Here is a 26,410-nt window from a genome sequence, read left to right on the forward strand (position 1 = left end):
ATGGGCAATCGCAGCACTTATTTGGCACCCCAGGAACATTTTTCATGATTGTGTTGCTCCCCAACTCCTTTTACTTCTGAATGTTGCTCACGGGTTCAAAAGCTTGGGGATCTCTGGTGTAGAGGATAAAGCTTCCTCAGATTAACTGTTCTATAATGTTGGTCCATGGCCCAAAAATATCTATTCTATAATGGTCTTCAAAAAGACTCAAGCATTCTCTCAAACTTAAGGTGGTCAATATCGGGCTGATCCAATCATCAGCTCTGACCAGATCACAACAAAGGAGATTCTGAATGCAAAAATCTCTAACATTTTACTATAAAATTCACATTTTTTGTGAAAAAATACTTGAATTTTTCGAGATTTATTATGCCACGAGGATGGAAAAAGTCTGAAAACAAAAATCCGGCATCTCAGACCTGCCGAGGTTGTATATAAGTCAGTGGGAGAAGTCCCGGAGATATCCTGATCTGCGCTGTTTTTCGTGCAAAAAAACCAAAGAACATGGAATGATGTGTCCTTGTTGGATGGATCAAGCTTTGACTGATCTAAATGAGATATAAATGTAGAAAGGAGACCAAGCTAATGAGTTGCCACCTTGATCGAGAAAGACCGTAGGGTCATATACTACAGGTAGGGCAGGATGCTTTATTTTACATTTTGCACTGTGATAGAATTGCCACGGGTATCTCCATTCAGTCTGAGGCTCCCAGGTATCAGTATATGAGCCCTCAAGTTGGCAAGCTATGGTGGACAAGACTCACAAATATATAAGGTGTATATTTCTCTTTGGGTGGTGGCAGACGAGGCAACTGGGGGAGATTAGTCACCAAATGACATTGCCTCTTCTTCAGGCGATTAATCTCCTCTAAATTCCTCTAAATCGCCGGTGGAATGGCACTCGGATTGCTTCGTTTTCCGAAGGTAAATTCAGGCGAATTTGGAAAGCTAAAACACTCTGAGTGCCATCCCACCGGCAATTTACATTCTAGCCAGCGGGAAGGCATTTCTGGGAGATTAGTCGCCCGAAGAAGAGGCGAGTTGTCGTTGGGTGACTAATCTCCACCAGTAGCCTCATCTGACACTACTCTTAAGGGTTAGTCCACACAAGGATATTCGAGGAGATTTAGTTGCCTGGTGTCTAATCGCCTCTTTTTCTGGGCGACAATCTCCCCGAACTGCCTTCACATGTCTTCCCATCTGCTATAATGAAGAGTCGCCTGTGCTAAAGCACAAGCGGCACTTCGTTTTCCGAATTCGCCCGAAGTTTCCTCAACTTCGGGCAACTTCGGAAAACTGAGGGCGGCGTGTGCTTTAGCACAGGCGACTTTCCATTATATCAGGTGGGAAGACATGTGAAGGCAGTTCGGGGAGATTGTCGCCCAGAAGTGGCCAGGCGACTAAATCTCCCCGAATCTCCTTGTGTGAACTAACCCTAAGGGTAAGGTCACATTGGGAGATTCGGGGAGATTTAGTCGCCCGGCAACTAATTGCCTCTTCTTTAGGGCGACGAATCTCTAATCTGGGGCGATTTTTCATTCTAGCAGGCGGGAGGCAGGGGAAAGCATTTTGGGGAGATTAGTTGCCCCAAAGAAGAGGGTGACTTAATCTTCCCGAATCTCCCAGTGTGACCTTAGCCTAGGGGTTATTGTTTACTCTTCTGCCTTTCTATTCTTTGGAAGCAACAAAAAGGAGATTTCGGCAAGTGAAAGTAAGAAGCCAGTGCAAATATAAATCTAAGCATTTCCATTTCAGCTGCCGTCCAGATTGACAAGGCATTGATAGGGAAAGAAGGTCTCCTGTGTTCTCTCCCCGAGGATCTCTGACAGCTTTATCAAGGACTGTTGTAAGAACAGAGCAGATCAACCGAGTGATACGGGGAGTCACTTTCACAAACAGGGCAGAAATAGTTCAGGAGGCTTTGAAGGATCCCATGTCAGCTGAGAGAAAGACAGGCTATTCTGACAGTCAAAACCTTTAGAGTCTGCGGCAAGAATGGAGTCTCTTGATGCACATACACACTGCTTCCATTTATCTGCTTCTTTTCTTCTCCTATCTCTCTGGCTCCGGCAAGCAAACAATTCATATTTTTCAGTTTATTTATTTATTTTTTGAAGATCAATTTCAATATGAAAACAGAGAAGGGAAATAGAAAGCTCTCCATTATTTTATTCTGTACAAAGAGGCGCCCAGGTGAAAATCGAATAGGCTCCGAGACGATAATATTTACATGGCCAGCGATACGGGGTGCGGGTCAGTGCCAATGTGGGAGGAAGAAGAAGGTTGGAAAAAGGCAAAAACAATTATATATAGGGGGTTATTTATCAAAATCTGATTTAAAATAAAAAACTCAGACCAAACTAGAATCCACAATTTGACCTTATTTATTATGAAAAAAGCACGATTTAATTGTATTGGGGGAAACTTGATAAAATCAAGCAAAAACCGAAATTGTACGATTTTTTCTGAGATTTTTCCGGAATCAATCGATTTTTCCAGGCTTTTTCCCGAAATATGTCTGAATTTTTCTGATTTTTTAAAATAAAAAACTCAGACCAAACTAGAATCCACGATTTGACCTTATTTATTATGAAAAAAGCATGATTTAATCGTATCGGGGGGAAAACTTGATAAAATCAAGCGGAAACCCAAATTGCTACGATTTTTTTCTGAGATTTTCCCTGAATCAATCGATTTTTCCAGGCTTTTTCCCGAAATATTTCTGGATTTTTCTGATTTTTTAAAAAAAAAAACTCAGACCAAACTAGAATCCACAATTTGACCTTATTTATTATGAAAAAAGCATGATTTAATTGTATTGGGGGGGACACTTGATAAACTCAAGCGAAAACCCAAATTGTACGTTTTTTTCTGAGATTTTTCCCGAATCAATCGATTTTTTCAGGCTTTTTCGCGAAATATGTCTGAAATTTGCTGATTTTTTAAAATAAAAAACTCAGACCAAACTAGAATCCACGATTTGACCTTATTTGTTATCAAAAAAGCATGATTTAAATGTATTTGGGGGGGGAACTTGATAAAATGAATAGAAAACCCAAATTGTACAATCTTTTCTGAGGTTTTAATGGATTGCTTGTTTTTTCCGGGCTTTTTCCCGAAATATGTCAGAATTTTTCTGATTTTTTAAAATAAAAAACTCAGGCCAAACTAGAATCCCCGATTTGACCTTATTTGTTATTAAAAAAGCACAATTTAATCGTATCGGGTGAAAACTTGATAAACTCAAGCGAAAACCCAAATTGTACAATTTTTTTATGAGTTTTTTTCCAAATTGCTAGATTTTTTTTCCGGCTTTTTCCAGAAATATGTCAACATTTTTCCGATTTTTAGAAAAAAAAAAATCCGACCAAACTAGAATCCACGATTTGACCTTATTTATTATCAAAAAAGCATGATTTAATTGTATCGGGGGGAAACTTGATAAAATCAAGTGAAAACCCAAATCCTACAATTTTTTCTGAGGTTTTTTCCTGAAAATATCTATAAATTGTGCAGTTAGACAACACTTAATACAGGGCACACCACTAATTAATAATGAGGCCATTTCCATCATGTGAATAAAGATCTTGTACGTACCTAAACCTTCCGACTCAAACAAGCAGGTTTCTCCAACACCGATATTTCTGCACCAGGCTAAGAAATTTGCTGTGTTGTCCCTTGCGAAGAAAGAGCCGGATGGGGCATTGGCTCTGTATGGGATCTTCTTCAATGGCAGACTCTGTGGGTATAAACAAGAGCAAGAATTATCACCAGTCCAAATAAAGTACTGCCAGCCTGGTGGGCTTCTACAGGAAGACTAGTATAAAAGGGTGTTGGCACCATGACAAACTTATATGGGGTAGTGTGTAGGGGTTAGGTTAAATTGTAAGGTTATTAGAAATCACTGAGGGATTCAATCCCTCCATTCTGTGACCATATAAAGGCACAAGGCTGCAGGCTGAGTTATACAGGGAACTCTGAGTATCACTCATGTATTATAAGGGATAATGTACCCCCTACTGTAAATGATAAGGATATTAGAAGTCACTGAGGGGTTGTTCTGTGACCATATAAAGGCACAAGGCTGCAGGCTGAGTTATACAGGGAACTCTGAGTATCACTCATGTATTATAAGGGATAATGTACCCCCTACTGTAAATGATAAGGATATTAGAAGTCACTGAGGGGTTGTTCTGTGACCATATAAAGGCACAAGGCTGCAGGCTGAGTTATACAGGGAACTCTGAGTATCACTCATGTATTATAAGGGATAATGTACCCCCTACTGTAAATGATAAGGATATTAAGAAGTCACTGAGGGGTTGTTCTGTGACCATATAAAGGCACAAGGCTGCAGGCTGAGTTATACAGGGAACTCTGAGTATCACTCATGTATTATAAGGGATAATGTACCCCCTACTGTAAATGATAAGGATATTAGAAGTCACTGAGGGGTTATGTGACCATTTAAAGGCACAAGGCTGCAGGCTACATTTATCATCCATGTATTAAAAGTGATTCTATACCCCCTACAGCAAGTCATAAGGATTTTAGAAGTTATGTGACCATATAAAGTCTCTAATCAATATATTTGCAAAGGGTGCTAAAATCATGGTGCAGTAGCCGGCTGAATCTCTGAGTGTCTACCTTGGGTCCAGTTGATTTACCAATGATTAGATTTCCATGCGGTGAGATTTCATTGTGCTGAATTAACATGACCAATCCAGCCTTCCTCTGAAGCCACGTTGCCCACAGTTAACCCTCTCAAATATCACCTAGACTGCTCCCTTGTTGCCCCTTATTTTTACTATGATGTCTGGCCGATGTTGGTGCATGTGGTTTAATCACAGGATGTGAATGTTTGAACATTTGGGCTATGATGTCATGGCTCAACCATTCCGACGGGTTACCTTCTTCTAAACCCCCGCAGTGCTGAGTTTCGCTGCTGTTGTGAAACCAAACAGAAAGGGTCACGTTCATTGCTTTCTTTTGGATTCTTTTTTCCAAATAAGTTGAGTGGAAAAAAAGTAAACCTTTAAAATACGTGAAATGAAGTAAAATTGGCACTTTTGTAATTTACATTCATTATTTATTTCCTTTTTATTCCAAGATATTAAGAGATACATGTACTGTTAATATGAATGAATTTTTTTACAACAGCGCCACCTGCTGGTCAGTTTCCCACCAGTCTGACCAGCAAGTAGTCAAGGAAGTTGTCAGGAGAAAGAAAGAGGCTGATGTTCTTCTGCTTAGGAATAAAATTAGAAGCCTTTCTCACATCTTTCCTAAGCAGAAGAACATCAGCCTCTTTCTATCTCCTGACAATTTCCTTGACTACTTGGTGGTCAGACGGGTGGAAAAATGACCAGCAGGTGGCGCTGTTGTAACAAAATTCATTAATATTGACAGCACATGTATCCCTTAATATCTTGGAATAAAAAGGAAATAAATAATGAATCTTTCTCCTGACAACTTCCTTGACTACTTGCTGGTCAGACTGGTCAGAAAATGACCAGCAAGTGGCTCTGTTGAGTGTATATGTATAACAGTATATGTATCAATTAAAGGGATACTGTCATGGGAAAAATTTTTTTTTTCAAAATGAATCAGTTAATGGTGCTGCTCCAGTAGAATTCTGCACTGAAATCCATTTCTCAAAAGAGCAAACAGATTTTTTTATATTCAATTTTGAAATCTGACATGGGGCTAGACATTTTGTCAATTTACCAGCTGCCCCTGGTCATGTGACTTGTGCCTGCACTTTAGGAGAGAAATGCTTTCTGGCAGGCTGCTGTTTTTCCTTCTCAATGTAACTGAATGTGTCTCAGTGAGACATGGGTTTTTACTATTGAGGGTTGTTCTTAGATCTACCAGGCAGCGGTTATCTTGTGTTAGGGAGCTGCTATCTGGTTACCTTCCCATTGTTCTTTTGTTTGGCTGCTGGGGGGGAAAGGGAGGGGGTGATATCACTCCAACTTGCAGTACAGCAGTAAAGTGTGATTGAAGTTTATCAGAGCACAAGTCACATGACTTGGGGCAGCTGGGAAATTGACAAAATGTCAGATTTCAAAATTGAATATAAAAAAATCTGTTTGCTCTTTTGAGAAATGGATTTCAGTGCAGAATTCTGCTGGAGCAGCACTATTAACTGATTCATTTTGAAAAAATGTTTTTTTCCCATGACAGTATCCCTTTAATATCTTGGAAATAAAATAAAATAAATGATGAATGCAAATTGCAAAATTTCTTAGAATAGCCCCCTCATCAATTTTAACTTATTGTAAAGGTTTACTTATCCTTTAACTTATTAATGACAAAACAGGGGATGGGCACCATGTGGCACCAATTACTTAAACGTTCCTTGTCCTTTAAAATCAGCTACGGGCGATATTTGGGACATGACAGCTGCATTATGTTCAACCCCAAATAAGAAAGAGAAAAGAGTGGGAAAGCTCAACATTCTATTGATTTTGGGTATCAAGGGAAATCTTTCCTACCAAATAACTTCAGATATTCACATTATTTTTCCATTATGGATCCCGGGGAGGGAAATCATGTCTCCTCAGGACAAGTTCCTGGGGTTGAAGGGAGAATACTTCAGACTGTCAAATTATTTCCTTTTGGCTCTGCTCTTTAAAGGGCGAATTTGATATGGATGTGTATTCCCACAAGTGCTTAGAGCCAGGACTGATTTATGGGATATTAGTGAAGGGCTGCACGTGTTCCACCTAAACAGGCCTGAAAAGAAATATTATGAATGAACTGGAATTTTGCTTTGAAAGGTTCCCTAAAACCTGATGTGTAAAAGAGAGTACAAGTATCATACTAAAGCAAGCATTATTGGTTTCCTTAGCTAGTTCCACTGAGAATGCTGGGACCGGTAGTTTTAGGTAAAGAAAGATGGAGATCTGTGAGTGGAAACCTTTGATTTATTCGGGGCTGAGATGCAGAAACTTAATAAAATAATAAAAGAGACGGAAAAGCAGGGTGGGTGGTTAGGTTGGTCCGGATATAATATTGTAGCTCCCGGAAATACTACAGAGAAGGAATGTCCTGGGCACACAATAAGCTATACCCTCATACTGTACTGTCTAAGAGAATCAATATGGCACCTCCTCCTCCCATATGTATAAATACAAATATACAGAGAAGGAATGTTCTGGGCACACAATAAGCTATACCCTCATACTGTACTGTCTAAGGGAATCAATATGGCACCTCCTCCTCCCATATGTATAAATACAAATATACAGAGAAGGAATGTTCTGGGCACACAATAAGCTATACCCTTATACTGTACTGTCTAAGGGAATCAATATGGCACCTCCCCCTTCCATATGTATAAATACAAATATACAGAGAAGGAATGTTCTGGGCACACAATAAGCTATACCCTCATACTGTACTGTCTAAGGGAATCAATATGGCACCTCCTCCCATATGTATAAATACAAATATACAGAGAAGGAATGTTCTGGGCACACAATAAGCTATACCCTCATACTGTACTTTCTAAGGGAATCAATATGGCACCTCCTCCTCCCATATGTATAAATACAAATATACAGAGAAGGAATGTTCTGGGCACACAATAAGCTATACCCTCATACTGTACTTTCTAAGGGAATCAATATGGCACCTCCTCCTCCCATATGTATAAATACAAATATACAGAGAAGGAATGTTCTGGGCACACAATAAGCTATACCCTCATACTGTACTGTCTAAGAGAATCAATATGGCACCTCCTCCTCCCATATGTATAAATACAAATATACAGAGAAGGAATGCTCTGGGCACACAATAAGCTATACCCTCATACTGTACTGTCTAAGGGAATCAATATGGCACCTCCTCCTCCCATATGTATCAATACAAATATACAGAGAAGGAATGTTCTGGGCTCACAAAATTGTAGATAAATATAAATACAGTAAATAGCAGATAAACAATAACTACAACAATTATATTTTGTATTTTTTCATGCCAACGGCTACAGTGTTTATCATTTGATCTCCATGTGATCCAATTGAGTCGGTATCACAAGCTCCCAATTAAGTAAAAACATCATCTAATTGCATCCATGAGACTGGTTTGCTGTACAATGAATCTTTGATAAAACCAGTGGCTGGTGCCCACCCAAGCAGTCTGCAGGGGTTTCAGCAACGTTAATAATTATTTTTACCGAAATGATTTGTCAGATTTTGGAAAGTCTTCTCAATGAATTTGGCACTGGAACGGGGGTTTGTAAAATAAAAGTTTCAAAAAAGATCATAAACCAAACAGCCAAGTGTATAAATCTTCACCTGGTCCTAAATCTTAGTAGCTGCGTATTACCCTGTTACTTTCCATTATAGGATAGTGTGAAACACAGGGACAGTGGGATTAAACGAACATGAACACCAAAAATTGGAAGTCTTAAAGTAATGAAAATATAATGTACTATTGCTCTGCACTGGTAAAACTAGCGAATTTGCTTCATAAGGAATACTATAGTTTATATAAACAAGCTGCTGTGTAGCCATGGGGGCAGCCATTCCAGCACAGGATACACAGTAGATAACAGATAAGTACTAGTATAGTTTATATAAACAAGCTGCTGTGTAGCCATGGGGGCAGCCATTCAAGCACAGGATACACAGTAGATAACAGATAAGTACTACTATAGTTTATATAAACAAGCTGCTGTGTAGCCATGGGGCAGCCATTCAAGCACAGGATACACAGTAGATAACAGATAAGTACTACTATAGTTTATATAAACAAGCTGCTGTGTAGCCATGGGGGCAGCCATTCAAGCACAGGATACACAGTAGATAACAGATAAGTACTACTATAGTTTATATAAACAAGCTGCTGTGTAACCATGGGGGCAGCCATTCAAGCACAGGATACACAGTAGATAACTGATAAGTACTACTATAGTTTATATAAACAAGCTGCTGTGTAACCATGGCGGCAGCCATTCAAGCACAGGATACACAGTAGATAACAGATAAGTACTACTATAGTTTATATAAACAAGCTGCTGTGTAACCATGGGGGCAGCCATTCAAGCACAGGATACACAGTAGATAACTGATAAGTACTACTATAGTTTATATAAACAAGCTGCTGTGTAACCATGGGGGCAGCCATTCAAGCACAGGATACACAGTAGATAACAGATAAGTACTACTATAGTTTATATAAACAAGCTGCTGTGTAGCCATGGGGGCAGCCATTCAAGCACAGGATACACAGTAGATAACAGATAAGTACTACTATAGTTTATATAAACAAGCTGCTGTGTAGTCATGGGGGCAGCCATTCAAGCACATGATACACAGTAGATAACAGATAAGTACTACTTTAGTTTATATAAACAAGCTGCTGTGTAGTCATGGGGGCAGCCATTCAAGCACATGATACACAGTAGATAACAGATAAGTACTATTATAGTTTATATAAACAAGCTGCTGTGTAGCCATGGGGGCAGCCATTCAAGCACAGGATACACAGTAGATAACAGATAAGTACAACTATTGTTTATATAAACAAACTGCTGTGTAGCCATGGGGGCAGCCATTCAAGCACAGGATACACAGTAGATAACAGATAAGTACTACTATAGTTTATATAAACAAGCTGCTGTGTAGCCATGGGGCAGCCATTCAAGCACAGGATACACAGTAGATAACAGATAAGTACTACTATAGTTTATATAAACAAGCTGCTGTGTAGCCATAGGGGCAGCCATTCAAGCACAGGATACACAGTAGATAACAGATAAGTACTACTATAGTTTATATAAACAAGCCGCTGTGTAGCCATGGGGGCAGCCATTCAAGCACAGGATACACAGTAGATAACAGATAAGTACTACTATGGTTTATATAAACAAGATACAATAAAGCTCTGTATTATACAATGGGATCCTTTAGAACATCTCCTTTGATTGAATAGCTGCCCCCATAGCATGTTTACATAAACTATAGTTGTGCTTCTCAAGCAAACACAGCAGTTTTATCAGTGCAGGGCAACACTACATGATCTTGTCATTCCTTTAAAACACTTTCATTTTTTGGTGTTACTGTTCCTTTCAGAGGCAGAGGCAAGGGACAAGTGTGAAAGTCTTTTCCATGTCATTTTGACGTTATGCACTCGGCAGATTTTTATGTAAGAATCCAGGAGCCATTCCTCAGAGGAATTCCCCAGCCACTAACTTCACTCTCTAAGGAGCCACTTAAAGAGCTGGCGGGCCCCGCAACTCACCTTGTCAAGTTTCCTGTTGGCGTCCGTATGATTTTCCCGAAATTTATCCTGTAGGGTCTCGGCAAGCTGACAGAGCAAGGCACCGTTATCCAACTTCTCCATAAACGTCTCTGCTGTTATTTCCTTCCCTGTCCAAAAGCAAAAGGTCACATAATGTGAGTCAGGACTCGTCCAGGGAAAAAAGCCAATTAGCACAAAGATTCCCTTCTTGGCCATTAAATCGCTCTCCTCGCCTTCTCTAAATCAGAGGTATCTGTCATGTACCGAAATGTCACACTGGAAACTGGGGGGTTTAAGGGGGACACACAGAAACAGTCTAGAAAGGAAACGAAGAAACTGCAACTCTCATTCCCACCAGAATTTCTCTGTCTATTTATATTTACTGCATATTAGGGATACCCAGGATTTTGGTTGGATTCCCAGCCGTTTTAGTCCTTTTGAAGATTCTAAACTGGCTTTCGTCTCAGATGAACCAAGAACAAATTGTCATTTGACTTTTTAAGTCGAAGGCCATAAATTATTATTTATACGATGCAAACGTGGGGGAATTCACTTATATCTGAAGAATAAATTCAGTTTAGTGTCCAGCCAATACATTGTCAATTTCAAACGAATATATGCTGACCATTTATAGGGGATGGGGAAGAAGTAGTAGGATTAGCTGTATCCCATTCGTCTTTCCAGAGCCAGACAGCACCAACAATGGACTGATCGATTCACAACAAATGGGTAATATTTAGAACCCCAGTTCTTGGGCATGACATGAACCCAATATGCAGGGAGAAAGTATCATCTGTAGAAGGTCATAATTAAAAATGATATTTCTGAGGAATAAGATAAATAAAAATTGACCAGTACATCTTTCTGCATCATGTGCACTTCAGGTTGAGAAGACGTGCAATTAGAGTGCTGACAATTAAAGTAAAACTTTACAGTCTCTGTCTAATTAAGTCAGTGCTGACCTGAGAGAGAGGTTATTGCAACTCAAGAACAGAGCAAGTGAAATGAGACTTTAATGAGCTTCAGATTTCTACTGTTAAAAGGAAAAATATTTTCCATGTTATCTGTCTAAGGCCTGGCATCTGATCTGGAACCGGCTGCAAAATCCCATCACAGAGAAAGGGATTCTGATAAGGCCCACGGCCCTGATAGGATTCAGCCAAGGCAGCAGTTCTGCACAAGTTATTTATAGAATAAATGTCTGAAACCATAAGCATGGCCTCCTGATTCCTTAATTATTATTCATTTGCACCAGAAATGTATACGGTAACAGGTAAGGCAAAATAACGAGAAACAGATGTGTTAAGAGCACATTTATAAACCAATTATCTGGGTAGAGATAGCACCAGGAATTTTGGGAACAGTGATGTCATATTATTGGAATGGCATCAATAAATAGGAATTCCTGCAGGGGATAAGCAATATTTATTATAGGGACTGTGGAAGTGGGATAACAGGTATAGTAGGGAGAGATGGTGTCTATAGTAACAGTGGATAATAGTCTCTGGGGAGGGAGTGTGACTGTGGGATAGCAGGTATAGTAGGGAGAGATGGTGTCTATAGTAACAGTGGGATAATAGTCTCTGGGAAGGGAATGTGACTGTGGGATAGCAGGTATAGTAGGGAGAGATGTGTCTATAGTAACAGTGGGATAATAGTCTCTGGGAAGGGAGAGTGACTGTGGGATAGCAGGTATAGTAGGGAGAGATGGTGTCTATAGTAACAGTGGGATAATAGTCTCTGGGAAGGGAGTGTGACTGTGGGATAGCAGGTATAGTAGGGAGAGATGGTGTCTATAGTAACAGTGGATAATAGTCTCTGGGAAGGGAGTGTGACTGTGGGATAGCAGGTATAGTAGGGAGAGATGGTGCCTATAGTAACAGTGGATAATAGTCTCTGGGAAGGGAGTGTGACTGTGGGATAGCAGGTATAGTAGGGAGAGATGGTGTCTATAGTAACAGTGGGATAATAGTCTCTGGGAAGGGAATGTGACTGTGGGATAGCAGGTATAGTAGGGAGAGATGTGTCTATAGTAACAGTGGGATAATAGTCTCTGGGAAGGGAGTGTGACTGTGGGATAGCAGGTATAGTAGGGAGAGATGGTGTCTATAGTAACAGTGGATAATAGTCTCTGGGAAGGGAGTGTGACTGTGGGATAGCAGGTATAGTAGGGAGAGATTGGTGTCTATAGTAACAGTGGATAATAGTCTCTGGGAAGGGAGTGTGACTGTGGGATAGCAGGTATAGTAGGGAGAGATGGTGTCTATAGTAACAGTGGATAATAGTCTCTGGGAAGGGAGTGTGACTGTGGGATAGCAGGTATAGTAGGGAGAGATGTGTCTATAGTAACAGTGGGATAATAGTCTCTGGGAAGGGAGTGTGACTGTGAGATAGCAGGTATAGTAGGGAGAGATGGTGCCTATAGTAACAGTGGATAATAGTCTCTGGGAAGGGAGTGTGACTGTGGGATAGCAGGTATAGTAGGGAGAGATGGTGTCTATAGTAACAGTGGATAATAGTCTCTGGGAAGGGAGTGTGACTGTGGGATAGCAGGTATAGTAGGGAGAGATGGTGTCTATAGTAACAGTGGATAATAGTCTCTGGGAAGGGAGTGTGACTGTGGGATAGCAGGTATAGTAGGGAAAGATGGTGTCTATAGTAACAGTGGATAATAGTCTCTGGGAAGGGGAATGACAAATAAAAGGGGGAAATGGTTATCAGCAAATGTGCCATCTCTCACTCTATTTTGGAGGTCTTGTTTTAATGGGAGAAGATACTTCCAAACGCAGACTTTATCAATGCCTCTATTTAAGCACAATGGAGTGAATACAGGGAGTTTGGCATATACTGACATTTCCCACAGTTGAAAGGTTACATAACATGTTTCATCCTGCTCACGTACTATACATATGGGAGACTGCTGGATGACTATATTCCTTTAAGTGTATAAGAAACCTCTTCCTTGCTGGATCCCACTATCCCAGAAGTAATACAATCAGTAGATTAAAAACAAAGGTTAACTAGTCAGCGCTGTTTGTATTTATTGTGTCACCAAGAGAGCAAATGTGCAATTTTAGGTGGCCATACACGTATCGATAATATTGTATGAAATTTATTTTCGTACGATATTCGGTGTGTGTATGGTAGGAGACAAGCTGAAGATATCAGCAGAAGACTTGTTGGCTACTCGATTGGGCTAGCCAGAGAATGTTGATCAGACGCCTTGATCGACCATTGTTAGTGCTGAATCGTCAGATACAGGTACAATTCTATAGTTGTATATCTGACGATTCAGCTGTGTGTATTGAAACAATCTTCATCTTTTCCAGGAAAGATCATAATTGTAACGTCTATGGCCGCCTTAACTCTCATCCATCTGCCTCTGTATGAGTGCCTCATGTTTATAGTCCAGCTAAGAATGCTGGGAGTCTGATGCCAGTTACAGCACCTTCCACATGACTGACCCTCACCTTATGGGCTTAAAACGATTGCTTCCCTTCCCTGACCGATTCTTATAAGACGACATTGACTGTTTCCCGACCCAGCGTCATTTCCTATGCTCAGTCCAATCGGAATATTTGGAAGTTGTTCCAGTCACAGCCCAGTGGGACCCGGTTGCTCTCTCACTATTGGCTGCTTCCCACGTTCTTTAATAGATTTTTCTTAAATGCAACTTTTCTATGTTTGTTACACTTGGAGCTGCCAGACTTGTGACACTGCGGTGGGTAAAGTCTACACATCTGCACAATGTATTATATATCCGTAGGCTGCACTCTGTGGGATTGTCACTTCTTTCTCAGGAGTAAGAAAATGTCCAAGCAGGCCAAGATTTGTGTAGCCAATATTCAGCATGTGTGTGTGTACCAGCAAGTGCTGCATACAATCCCTCTGTTTGCACACCAGGTATTTTGTTCTCTAACCCCCCCCCCTTGCACCGTCACAAGGAAAGACCTTGCAAGGGATAGAAGGAAACTCATCATACAGAGGCCCCTACTTCATGCACTCTAGTGTTCAGGGTCGGATTCGGCCCACAGGACACCAGGAAAAAACTTGGTGGCCCATGGCCCAGAGCTGCTCCCACCAGTCTGACACTCCACGCTCTATGATCTCTCCCTGTCCCAACTGATGCAAGGAAAGCAGGTATGCACTGGTTGTGGGCAGCTGGAGAGGGGTCCCTAAATTTGGCAGGGGGGGGTCTGGGGCCCAGAGCTGGTGTGTGTGGACCCCTGATATGGCAGCCCCAGTCCGATACTGCTGGTGTTGAATATTCCAGAGTGCTTTACAGAGATCAGTCTCTGCTTTAGTGGAGCTTACAATTTGTGACCCCTATAACATTCTTTTACACTGGGGTCAGTTTCATCAGGAAAATTATACCCCCAAAATGAATAATTAACCAACAGACAGTTTATATCAAACTAAATGGCATATAATATAATCATACCAAACTGGTATATATATTTAAGTAAATATTGCCCTTTTACATCTCTTGCCTTAAACCACCATTTTGTGATGGTCTGTGTGCTGCATCAGAGATCACCTGACCAGAAATACTGCAGCTCTAACTGTAACAGGAAGAGATCACCTGACCAGAAATACTGCAGCTCTAACTGTAACAGGATGAGATCACCTGACCAGAAATACTACAGCTCTAACTGTAACAGGAAGAGATCACCTGACCAGAAATACTGCAGCTCTAACTGTAACAGGAAGAGATTACCTGACCAGAAATACTGCAGCTCTAACTGTAACAGGAAGAGATCACCTGACCAGAAATACTGCAGCTCTAACTGTAACAGGATGAGATCACCTGACCAGAAATACTACAGCTCTAACTGTAACAGGAAGAGATCACCTGACCAGAAATACTGCAGCTCTAACTGTAACAGGAAGAGATTACCTGACCAGAAATAGTGCAGCTCTAACTGTAACAGGAAGAGATCACCTGACCAGGAATACTGCAGCTCTAACTGTAACAGGAAGAGATCACCTGACCAGAAATACTGCAGCTCTAACTGTAACTGGAAGAGATCACCTTACCAGAAATACCGCAGCTGTAACTGTAACAGGAAGAGATCACCTGACCAGAAATACCGCAGCTCTAACTGTAACAGGAAGAGATCACCTGACCAGAAAGACTGCAGCTCTAAATGTAACAGGAAGAGATCACCTGACCAGAAATACTGCAGCTCTAACTGTAACAGGAAGAGATCACCTGACCAGAAATACTGCAGCTCTAACTGTAACTGGAAGAGATCACCTGACCAGAAATACCGCAGCTGTAACTGTAACAGGAAGAGATCACCTGACCAGAAATACTGCAGCTCTAACTGTAACAGGAAGAAGTGTGGAAGCAAAAGACAAAACTCTGTCTTTTAATTGGCTCATGTGACCTAACATGTAAGGTTTGTTTGTGTGCACCGTGAATCCTACGATCCCTGGGCTGTGGTGGCCCTTTTTTTAAAATGGCAGCTTTCTATTTAGGATTACCCAATGGCACGTACTACTAACAAAATATATTATTATGAAAATTGCTTATTTACATGAAGCAGGGTTTTACACATGAGCTGTTTTGTGCAATATCTTTTTACAGAGACCTACATTGTTCGGGGGGTATAGTTTTCCTTTAACCTACCTGTATGGTCAGACCTAGAGGTAGGCAAATGCCTAGGGTGTAGCTAGGGATGGGGGTACAATTTCACCAAAAAAATGTTTTTTATATGGAAAACTGTTATCAAGAAAGCTCTAACTGATGGGAAGAGCGGCGGTTGGGAGACACAACTACCCCTAGTTCTGGCCATATCCATACCTGTAATAGAAAAAAATATTTTTTTCTGAAAAGGTGCAAAACCTTAATGGGTAAAGGGGTGATAGGGATTGGGCAGGAAACAATCCTCAGACTTCAGCAGCCCCAATGCCACCCCCTACAGCTCCACGCTTGAAACTTTAGTGTTGGAGCGGGTCAAAGGGGGGCTGGATCGCTAGTGCAATTAACACTATAGCACTAGCGGAGCCTGATGTCTTGGTTAAAAAATGGAAATTTGGCTCTTAAAGTTACAAGAGGCAACTTTGTGCCACCCCTTGTAACTTGCCGTTCACTGTCGCCTGAGGCAAGTGGTTCTGGGCAAGAATCACAATTTTTGAGTGCCAGTACCCTTAGCCCAGCTCTGCATACCTGTGTGTACCTGTACCTGTGTTTTTGGAGTGTGGGAGTAACCAGGGAACTCATGCAAGCAGAAGGTGGAACATACAAATTCCTTGTGGATGGTGCCCTGGCTACAATTAAACACTGGACCCCAGCCCTGTAAGGTAGTAGTGCCATCCATTGCCCCTCCTTGTTGCTCACATGTCATAAGCTCCATATCACATGCACACAACACACACTCACTTGGGTCAGTTTCATTCAATATTATTGCATCATTGGTGTTGTATGTGACATCATCATGCAAAAGTCTCTGTATTTCAAAAGACACCCATGGACTCTAAAGGTTCCATATTACCTCTTAGCATGTTAAACCTCAGTGCCTGCAGCATTCTGCTCTTTCCCTAAAATAAAACTAAAAAAATCACTTGGAGACTGAGTTTGCACAGCACATCTGCATCCAATGAAAAATATATTAGGTGTCGGCTTTCAATTTGCCATATTTTATGGCTGCAAGAGGTGGTACGTCTGTGCTAGAGAGGAGCCCCTGACATGCTTTACTGTTCAGCGCTATTGATTCAAATGAGGCGAGTGCACACGGCTCAAAAGGGAGGATTTTTTTAAAAAAAAAACATAAATGGAAAATACATTAAGGGCCTTAAATGGTTCTTACACAGAACAATAACTGTTGGAAAGTTACGACCAAAGGATAATATAATGTGCTTTGTGCCCTTTATGCTGCCTCAGCCTATCTGTAAATCTGCCTGTCTGTCTGTCTGTCTGTCTGCTTAGTACTTATCTATCTACTTTATATATGTTTTAGTTATAAATAATTCTCTTTATACCATTCAGCAATCAATTTATACATTCACATCCTTGTCTATTTTCAGTCTTTCTGCAATCTTAATTGTGTATCTATATCTATATATTTGTCTGTCATCTATCTGTCTGTCTGTCTGTCATCTATCTATTATCAGCCATCTATCTATCTATCTATCTATCTATTCATCCATTATCTATCTATCTATCTATCTATCTATCTATCATCTATCTATCTCTCTATCTATCTATCTATCTATCTATCTATCTATCTATTCATCCATTATCTATCTATCTATCTATCTATCTATCTATCTATCTATCTATCTATCTATCTATTTGTATTTCTGCTATCTATGTAACTATCTGTCTCTGTCTATCTATTATCAGTCATCTATATATCTATCTGTGACATTGCTCAGTTAATCATATTTACCTGCTAGCGGAACTATAGTGAAAATGAAAATTTAATATAAGCTTCTGCATACTGAAATAAGAAACTTTCTAAATACAATCAATTAAATATTCTGCATCGTTCCTGAAATAATCAAGTTTATGTTCACTATTCCTCTCTCAGCATCTGTTTCTCTTCATTCTCTCTTCATGCAGCAGTTGGGTGTCAGATATTCATTGACAGTTAGATCCAATATATCTTATAGGGGGCTCCTTTTGCCTAGAAGATGTATTAGAGGTCACTCTATTAAACTCACCAGACATCATGTCTCTCTACATGCAGGATTTGTGCAAAAGGCAGTTATTTTGTTAGATTTTGTTTTTACTGGAATCAGTTATTTGAGTGAGCTCTAATTCATCTGCTAGGAAAGGAAGCCCCCCTATAAGACATATTGGATCTAACTGTCAGTGAATATCTGACACCCAACTGCTGTATGAAGAGAGAATGAAGAGAAACAGATGCTGAGAGAGGAATAGTAAAGATAAACTTGATTATTTCAGGAACGATGCAGAATATTTAATTGATTGTATTTAGAAAGTTTCTTATTTCAATAATATGTTACATTTTCATTTTCGCGATAGTTCTTTAAGCAACATGGCTGCTTGCTGTATACTCTATGATGTCAGCAGTCAGGCCAAGAAAGCAACTGGCCACAGTCAGGGCATGGGTAGCTGTCCTGCTATATGAGAACTTACTGTCACCTGGTGGCATAACTTAAATTTGCCAACCCGGCAAAAATACATTTTTGGGGCCCCCTCTGCTCTGCGCTACTGTTGCCTGCTTGTATTGTACATGTGGGTTCAGGCAGGAGGGAGAGAGAGAGGAGACCCAATGACACTGGCCCAGTTTATTCTGAGGCCCAAGGTGACAATCCTACCTGTGAGGTAACCGGTAAGTACAACATTTGAGAGAGGGAGGGACAGTGTTCTTTTGGAAAATGAGGTAAGGTGTCTAGAGTTGCCATCTTCTTTGGAAAAAAAATATTTACCTTTGCCATGTTTTTATAGGAAATAATTGCAGCAAATGAGGTAAAGTGTCCTGCGAGGTGAGCAAGAAGTACTTACAACAAATCAGAAAGAGCAAATGTCATGTGACACAACCAGGAAGTGTGACTATGAAGATTTTCATTCATTCAGGTCATGGTATATCTAGTATAGGTAAATCTAAATCAGATGGACTTGCTGAGTAACGTCTGTACCCCGGAGGATTAAGAACACTTCACACGTCCATTCACGCAACTCTCACAAGTAACACCTGTATCTAGGAGTTGCATGACACATTGGATAATCCTATCCAGGGCCCGAACTAGGGGTAGGCAGAGTAGGCACGTGCCTAGGGCGCAAAGCTGGGGGGGTGCCAGGCACGTACCTGCTCTGTCGCCTACCCCGTGTCCGGTCCCGTCTCTCCCCGACGGTCGGTGTCATCTCTCGCGTAAATGCGCTTCTGCGCATGCACGATGAATCCAACTTTCGTGCATGCGCGCTGGAGGCAAGTTTCGCGCATGCGCAGTACTGAGCCAGCGCCGTGGCCCGACAGGTTGCCTAGGGCGTCTGGCTGGGTTGGCCCGGCTCTGATCCTATCACAATAACTACACAGAATCAACACCTCTGAGAATTTCTTCAGATGTCACTTCTCTGAAGAGTTACAATGTGCCATTGTGATTGGATTAGTGGAAGAGTTTATATGCTGAGAACTTCCCACATCAGTCAGTTGTACTGAAGAAGCTGCTCGGATGAGTAGTGAAACGTCTTCAATCATTACTCAGCAAGTCCAGTTGTTTTTAGATTTACCTATACTGGATAAACCAGGAAGTACTTACAGCTAATGAGAGAGTGAGGAAAGTGTCATGTGAATTAATCAGGAAGTACTTACAGCTAATGAGAGAGTGAGGAACGTGTCATATGAGATAATCAGGAAGTACTTACAGCTAATGAGAGAGTGAGGAAAGTGTCATGTGAGTTAATCAGGAAGTACTTACAGCTAATGAGAGAGTGAGGAAAGTGTCATGAGAGGTAACCAGGAAGTACTTACAGCTAATGAGAGAGTGAGGAAAGTGTCATGAGAGGTAACCAGGAAGTACTTACAGCTAATGAGAGAGTGAGGAAAGTGTCCTGTGAGGTAACCAGGAAGTACTTACAGCTAATGAGAGAGTGAGGAAAGTGTCATGTGAGTTAATCAGGAAGTACTTACAGCTAATGAGAGAGTGAGGAAAGTGTCATGTTAGTTAAACAGGATGTACTTACAGCTAATGAGAGAGTGAGGGGAAGTATCATGTCACGTAACCAGGAAGTACTTACAGCTAATGAGAGAGTGAGGGGAAGTATCATGTCACGTAACCAGGAAGTACTTACAGCTAATGAGAGAGTGAGGAAAGTGTCATGTTAGTTAAACAGGATGTACTTACAGCTAATGAGAGAGTGAGGGGAAGTATCATGTCACGTAACCAGGAAGTACTTACAGCTAAAGTGTCATGTGAGTTAAACAGGAAGTACTTACAGCTAATGAGAGAGTGAGGGGAAGTATCATATGAGGTAACCAGGAAGTACTTACAGCTAATGAGAGAGTGAGGGGAAGTATCATATGAGGTAACCAGGAAGTACTTACAGCTAATGAGAGAGTGAGGGGAAGTATCATATGAGGTAACCAGGAAGTACTTACAGCTAATGAGAGAGTGAGGAAAGTGTCATGTTAGTTAAACAGGAAGTACTTACAGCTAATGAGGGTAGGGTTGCCATCTTCTGCAGTCAGGAGGCTTATTTGGAAATCCAGACAGGCAGTTTGATGTTTGAACCCAGACAGCCCTCCCGAAAACTAGGCTGTCCGGGTGAAAACCAAATGAGGGAGTGAGGGAATGTGTCTTGTGAGGTAACCAGGAAGTATTTACAGCTAATGAGAGAGTGAGGGGAAGTATCATGTGAGGTAACCAGGAAGTACAGGCAGTCCCTGGGTTACATACGAAATAGGGTCAGTAGGTTTGTTCAGTGCCGGGCCAAGCAGGCCAGCCTGCTCCCCCACCCCACGCATCTAAACATGACCGCAACCTGCGCACATGCGCATTAGCAGAGAGGAATGTGAGGAGAGCGGTCTGATGGGAGGGGAGCGTCTTAAGTAGGGATGCACTGAATCCACTATTTTGAATTCAGCCGAACCCCTGAATCCTACGGCCGAATACGGAACTGAATCCGAATCCTAATTTGCTTATAGAATCCTGGCTGAATCCAGAACCGAATCCTGGAATCTGTGCATCCCTAGTCTTAAGGGGTGGGGAAAAGGTCTGATGGGAGGGGAGAGCCACAGAGGGGAGAAATGAGAGCGGAACACAGGACAGTGAACAGGAACTAGAGGTAGGGAGAAGATGGTCTTAGAGGTACGTGTCTGGCGCCCCTCTGTTGTTGCGTCCTAGGCAGGTGCCTTTTCTGCCTGCCCCTAGTTCCGGCCCTGGGTTTGTTCTTAAGTTTCATTTGTTTTTAAGTTGAAACATATACATTTACTTATTAAAGGCAACTTAGATAGATGTTTGTCTTAACATCGTATTTATTTTTATCTCTCTGTGCTCCACAGTAGACAACACACGCCAGAGCTATTAAAGCTAAATGCGAATAAAGGCCAAGCAAACCATAGTATGTTACTGTAATAGCCTCTGTTTGTAAGTATGAGTTGTATGTAAGTCGGGTGTAGGTAACTTGAAGACTCCCTGTACTTACAGCTAATGAGAGTGTGAGGGAAGTGTCCTGTGAGGTAACCGGGAAGTACTTACAGCTAATGAGACTAAGGTAAGTAATAGCTCTTCTATAAAGGTACAGAACAGACATTTCTGAGGTAGAATTACTGAGTTGCATTCAAGTAACTAGTTCTCTCATCTAATCAATATATCTATGGGTCTATCACCTCAATTTTCAGATCAGCTGTCTAAATCTATTTCTCTGTAATTATGTTTTCTGGTGTGTCTCACACTCTTCCCTTAGCACTATAACATCATCATGGCTGATCAGTCAGCCTGCCATTGCACCAGGCATATTCAGATCAATAAGCAGACAAAAAAAAACAATTTGGTGGAAGTATGGACGATGGGTTGACAGATATTCAGGGAAGCTATTACAAGCCCATAAGAATACACATTGCCGTAATGCAACCCCAACACATTCACATTTGCTTCTCAAGCAGAACTATAAAAATAGCAAAGAATGGAATCTCAACATAACTTTTTTATTGTAGTTCTTGGAGGGCAATGGCCCATGAAGCAAAAAGAAAACCCAATTCTCATCAATAGTCCAAAGAAAACAAAATATCTGGAAGCAGCAGCAGCAGCACGCAGCGAGCGCCTGTAAGTACTGACGTCATGGAACAGTCTGCTGTGAGTTGGATCTTATTAGAAACGAAATGGTTTATGAAATGTGTAGAACCTGATACACTTGATGTTCCATCATTCAAAGATGGAAAAATATATATTTAATTTTTGAAAAAAATACATTTAATCCTCTTTAACTTTCAATCTACACCAGATTTAAAAATCGTTTTTGAAAAAATGGTAAAATAGAAAAGAAATAACCAGAAATTTAAAATACTTAAATCTACAGACGTGCCGGGTCACTAAACTCACCCTATGCGGTGGTGGCGGAACTCCTCACATGCTTTTGTAATTTCACGCCAAATTAAAAAAAAAAAAAAACAGTTAACCAATGTGACCGCTAATTGCTTGGTTGTTTATTGATGGTAAAATGAGAAGCACAGATTTGAGAAGTCTGGTGCTAATTTATTTAAAGGGGTTCCAGGGGGGGGTCATTCCTTTATGGGCATATCAAGTCTATAAGGAAATGGGTAATATATGGGATTTTTTTTTCTCTGTGTTTGTTTTCTCACTCATTTAAAAAAAATGTGGGTTTTTTTTAAAAAAAAATAAATACATTTTCTGCAACAGGGTCTCACTGTGCCTATGGCTCAGCTTACTGTTTTTAGACTTCAGCTTTCACGCAATATAATTTAGACACCCCAACCTCATTAGTAAGAGACAACTGGCGCTGGCTCCACCCAAATTAAAAAGTACATAGAGCCGCAATAAACCTACAATCAACACACTTCTCTAATGGTAATGCAGAACCTCACTAGACTCAGGGATATAGCTACAGAGGAGGCAAACCCTGCAGTTGCAACGGGGCCCAGGAGTGTAGGGGGACCAGTAAGGCCCTAATTAAAGGGCAATTTCAATATATCTTAGTACTACAGGTCAACTTACCCTAAATCGAGTTTGCTGTGACTAGATGGATACACAGGTGGTCATAATAATAGGGTAAGCTCCTTGCTAGTGGTGGCTGAATCTGACCAGTGCCGTAACTAGAGGGGGGCGGGCCCTGGTGCGTGACGTCCCCCCTATGTACACAACGGATTTCACTGGCGAGCGGGCTGCCGGGGGGCCCTGAGGGGGTGTGGGCCCTGGGTGCCTGCACTTTAGGAGAGAAATGCTTTCTGGCAGGCAGCTGTTTTTCCTTCTCAATGTAACTGAATGTGTCTCAGTGGGACCTGGATTTTACTATTGAGTGTTGTTCTTAGATCTACCAGGCAGCTGTTATCTTGTGTTAGGGAGCTGTTATCTGGTTATCTTCTCATTGTTCTTTTGTTTGGCTGCTGGGGGGGGGGAAAGGGAGGGGGTGATATCACTCCAACTTGCAGTATAGCAGTAAAGAGTGATGGAAGTTTATCAGAGCACAAGTCACATGACTGGGGGCAGCTGGGAAATTGACAATATGTCTAGACCCATGTCAGATTTCAAAATTGAATATAAAAAAATCTGTTTGCTCTTTTGAGAAATGGATTTCAGTGCAGAATTCTGCTGGAGCAGCTCTATTAACTGATTCATTTTGAAAAAAAATTTTTTTCCCATGACAGTATCCCTTTAAACTTACACTTCAATTGTGGGAAAACGATAAAAAATAAAAGATGAAAAGCAATTGAAAAAAGTTATTGTTTATGGCAAACAATCTGAAAATAACTCAACTGAAAACGTATTTGGAAGCTGAACAAACCCTTTAAGTCGAATTGTTAGACAGAGACCAGACTGTATCAGGCAGCAGGTGAAGATACTAAAGTAATGGAAGTTGGTTGGGGCAATATAAAGACTTAGGAATGTTTCCTCCCATCTGGGAGTGAATTGGCCTAAAAGGTTACTGCATTTCCACAACCAATTACTCTACTCCGAGGCCTCATCTCTTTTCATATTGGCCCATAAATCAGTTAGTTGGAAGGGATTTGGCCAATAAGCATCTGATAAGCTTCTGCCAAGAGAAAGAGTAGCAACTAGATCTTTGCAGTCCATGCCATGATCCTACAGTTCTGTTTCGGCTTTAGAAATATGTTCCCTTTTTATACTCTCTTGGCAGCTACATGGTCAGATAATTAACTTTTTTTCAGGGAGACAAAGGATATTTGTTAATGACCTTAAACTAAATATTTTTCCTATGCCGTATATCTTTCCCTCTTTCACTTGGCATGAGATAGGAATTGTTTTTCAATGTGATTTATCTTTCCATTCCATTTTCATACTGTACCTGAAATTCCTTCGCTTCTAACCAAAATTAAAGCCAAATCAGGCTGATGGACCATTTGGCCAGAAATCCGATTGTAATAGACATCTGGGCAGACCCATTGGGATAGGACTACATCACCATGTTGAGTTTTTTAGCCACATATCAGTTTAACAGGTCATCACGTAGGCCCCATACATGAGCCAGTAAACTGCCAACTCCTTCTATCGGTCTTGTTGCCTATTCTTAGTCATTGTAAAACAATAGCTATCGCAGCATAGGCATTCCCCTGTACTAAGCACAATTCAGCATGAACAGTCCCTAAGTTTGCTCATAGTCTGTACAGAGAGATCCCATAAAACTATGGCAGCATAGGTATTCCCTGTACTAAGTACAATTCAGCAGGAACAGCCCCTAAGTTTGCTCATAGTCTGTACAGAGAGATCCCATAAAACTAAATCAGCACAATTCAGCAGGAACAGTCCCATAAGTTTGCTCATAAAACTATGGCAGCATAGGTATTCCCCTGTAATAACACAATTCAGCAGGAACAATACCCTAGGTTTGCTCATAGTCTGTACAGAGAGATCCCATAAAACTATGGCAGCATAGGTATTCACCTATACTAAGCACAATTCAGCAGGAACAGTCCCTAAGTTTGCTCATAGTCTGTACAGAGAGATCACATAAAACTAAATCAGCATAGGTATTCCCTGTACTAAGCACAATTCAGCAGGAACAGTACCCTAGGTTTGCTCATAGTCTGTACAGAGAGATCCCATAAAACTATGGCAGCATAGGTATTCCTCTGTACTAAGCACAATTCAGCAGGAACAGTCCCTAAGTTTGCCCATAGTCTGTACAGAGAGATCCCATACAACTATGGCAGCATAGGTATTCCTCTGTACTAAGCACAATTCAGCAGGAACAGCCCCTAAGTTTGCTCATAGTCTGTACAGAGAGATCCCATAAAACTATGGCAGCATAGGTATTCCCTGTACTAAGCACAATTCAGCAGGAACAGTCCCCTAAGTTTGCTCATAGTCTGTACAGAGAGATCACATAAAACTATGGCAGCATAGATTTCCCTCCTTTATTAAACAATTATAGTGAAAACGTTGATGAAAATCGCAATAATCATTTAAAGGAATAAATGCATTCATATTCTAATTATATGAAGCTAGACCTTTTCAGTGTACATATTAAACCTCCCCAAGCTTCAAATTTAAGCATCCAACAATATTTTCAGGGTTTTTTTTTTCCAGGGACACAGTAACTCCATTTAATATTGTGCCGTGTGTGTGTTTGTATGGGAAAGGTCAGAGGTAAAGCTGCTGTATATACTAATGATCCATAGCAGGGCTGGTATTTATATTTATGGTATTGGAATGTCGCACATGTGGACAATAAAGGGCAGATTTCTAAGCCGGGCTACAGAGCTGAATCATGTGTTGTCTCAGCAAATTTACCCTTGATCTTCAGATGAATCAGCTCCATTCAGACTCTCAGCTTTTCTTTCTCTTCTACTAAATGGGGTCAGGGCTTGTAGAGCCATCGCCTTTCCTTTTAAAGGAGAATTAACCCCTCCCAACTCATTTTAACTACTAGGGGCTCTGCACTACCCCCCAACTGTAAGGTTCTGCTGAGATTCGAGAAAAGAACCCTTGGCTTTCTGGCTTTATGTCCTTTCCACTGGGACAGGTGAGCAGCTAGAAGGCTTTCTTCCATATATTTCACCTGGTCTTTACCATCCCTTCCCTGGTGGCATACCTCCAAACTGTCCTGTTTTTAATGGGACAGTCCTGATTTTGACACACAGTCCCTGATTGTTATTGAAATGTCCCGACTTTCTCTTTGATCTCCAGCCAGAAAAACTTAATTGGCTTTTGGCAAAGAGCCCAGAATATGTGGCAGTTTCACTTAGATACTTTTGTTACAATTTAAGATAAGTAAAGAAACATTTATAACAATTTTAGATAAGCAGGTCTCTTAAGGGAAACTTAATTCACTTTCATTAGCAAAACTATAATAACTCATAAAACCTGACCCTAAAACCCCCAGAAATGTGTTCAAACTTTCCATAACCTGCCAAATTTTGTGAAATGGACATGGTAATTAGGGGGCATGGCCATAAATGGTTGTGGTCAAAATTTCCACCACACTGAACGCAGCACAGATTTCTGTCCCTCTTTCTATTTTCAAAATGTGGGAAGGTATGGAGTGAAG

The 26,410-nt window shown here is 40.9% G+C and overlaps 1 protein-coding gene across 1 annotated transcript in view; it reads right to left on the reverse strand.

Moving 5' to 3' along the window:
- The window catches only part of gas2.L (growth arrest specific 2 L homeolog), a 77,450-nt gene that overhangs the window by 33,951 nt on the left and 17,089 nt on the right, over window positions 1–26,410 (reverse strand). Inside the window, exons 4-5 of the mRNA XM_018257270.2 lie at window positions 10,255–10,382; window positions 3,598–3,739 (exon numbers count right to left, since the gene is read on the reverse strand). Of these exons, the coding sequence (XP_018112759.1) occupies window positions 3,598–3,739; window positions 10,255–10,382 (270 nt within the window). The remainder of the gene's footprint in view (window positions 1–3,597; window positions 3,740–10,254; window positions 10,383–26,410) is intronic.

The sequence above is a fragment of the Xenopus laevis genome, chromosome 4L (genome assembly GCF_017654675.1).
Source record: "Xenopus laevis strain J_2021 chromosome 4L, Xenopus_laevis_v10.1, whole genome shotgun sequence".
Lineage (NCBI taxonomy): Eukaryota > Metazoa > Chordata > Amphibia > Anura > Pipidae > Xenopus > Xenopus laevis.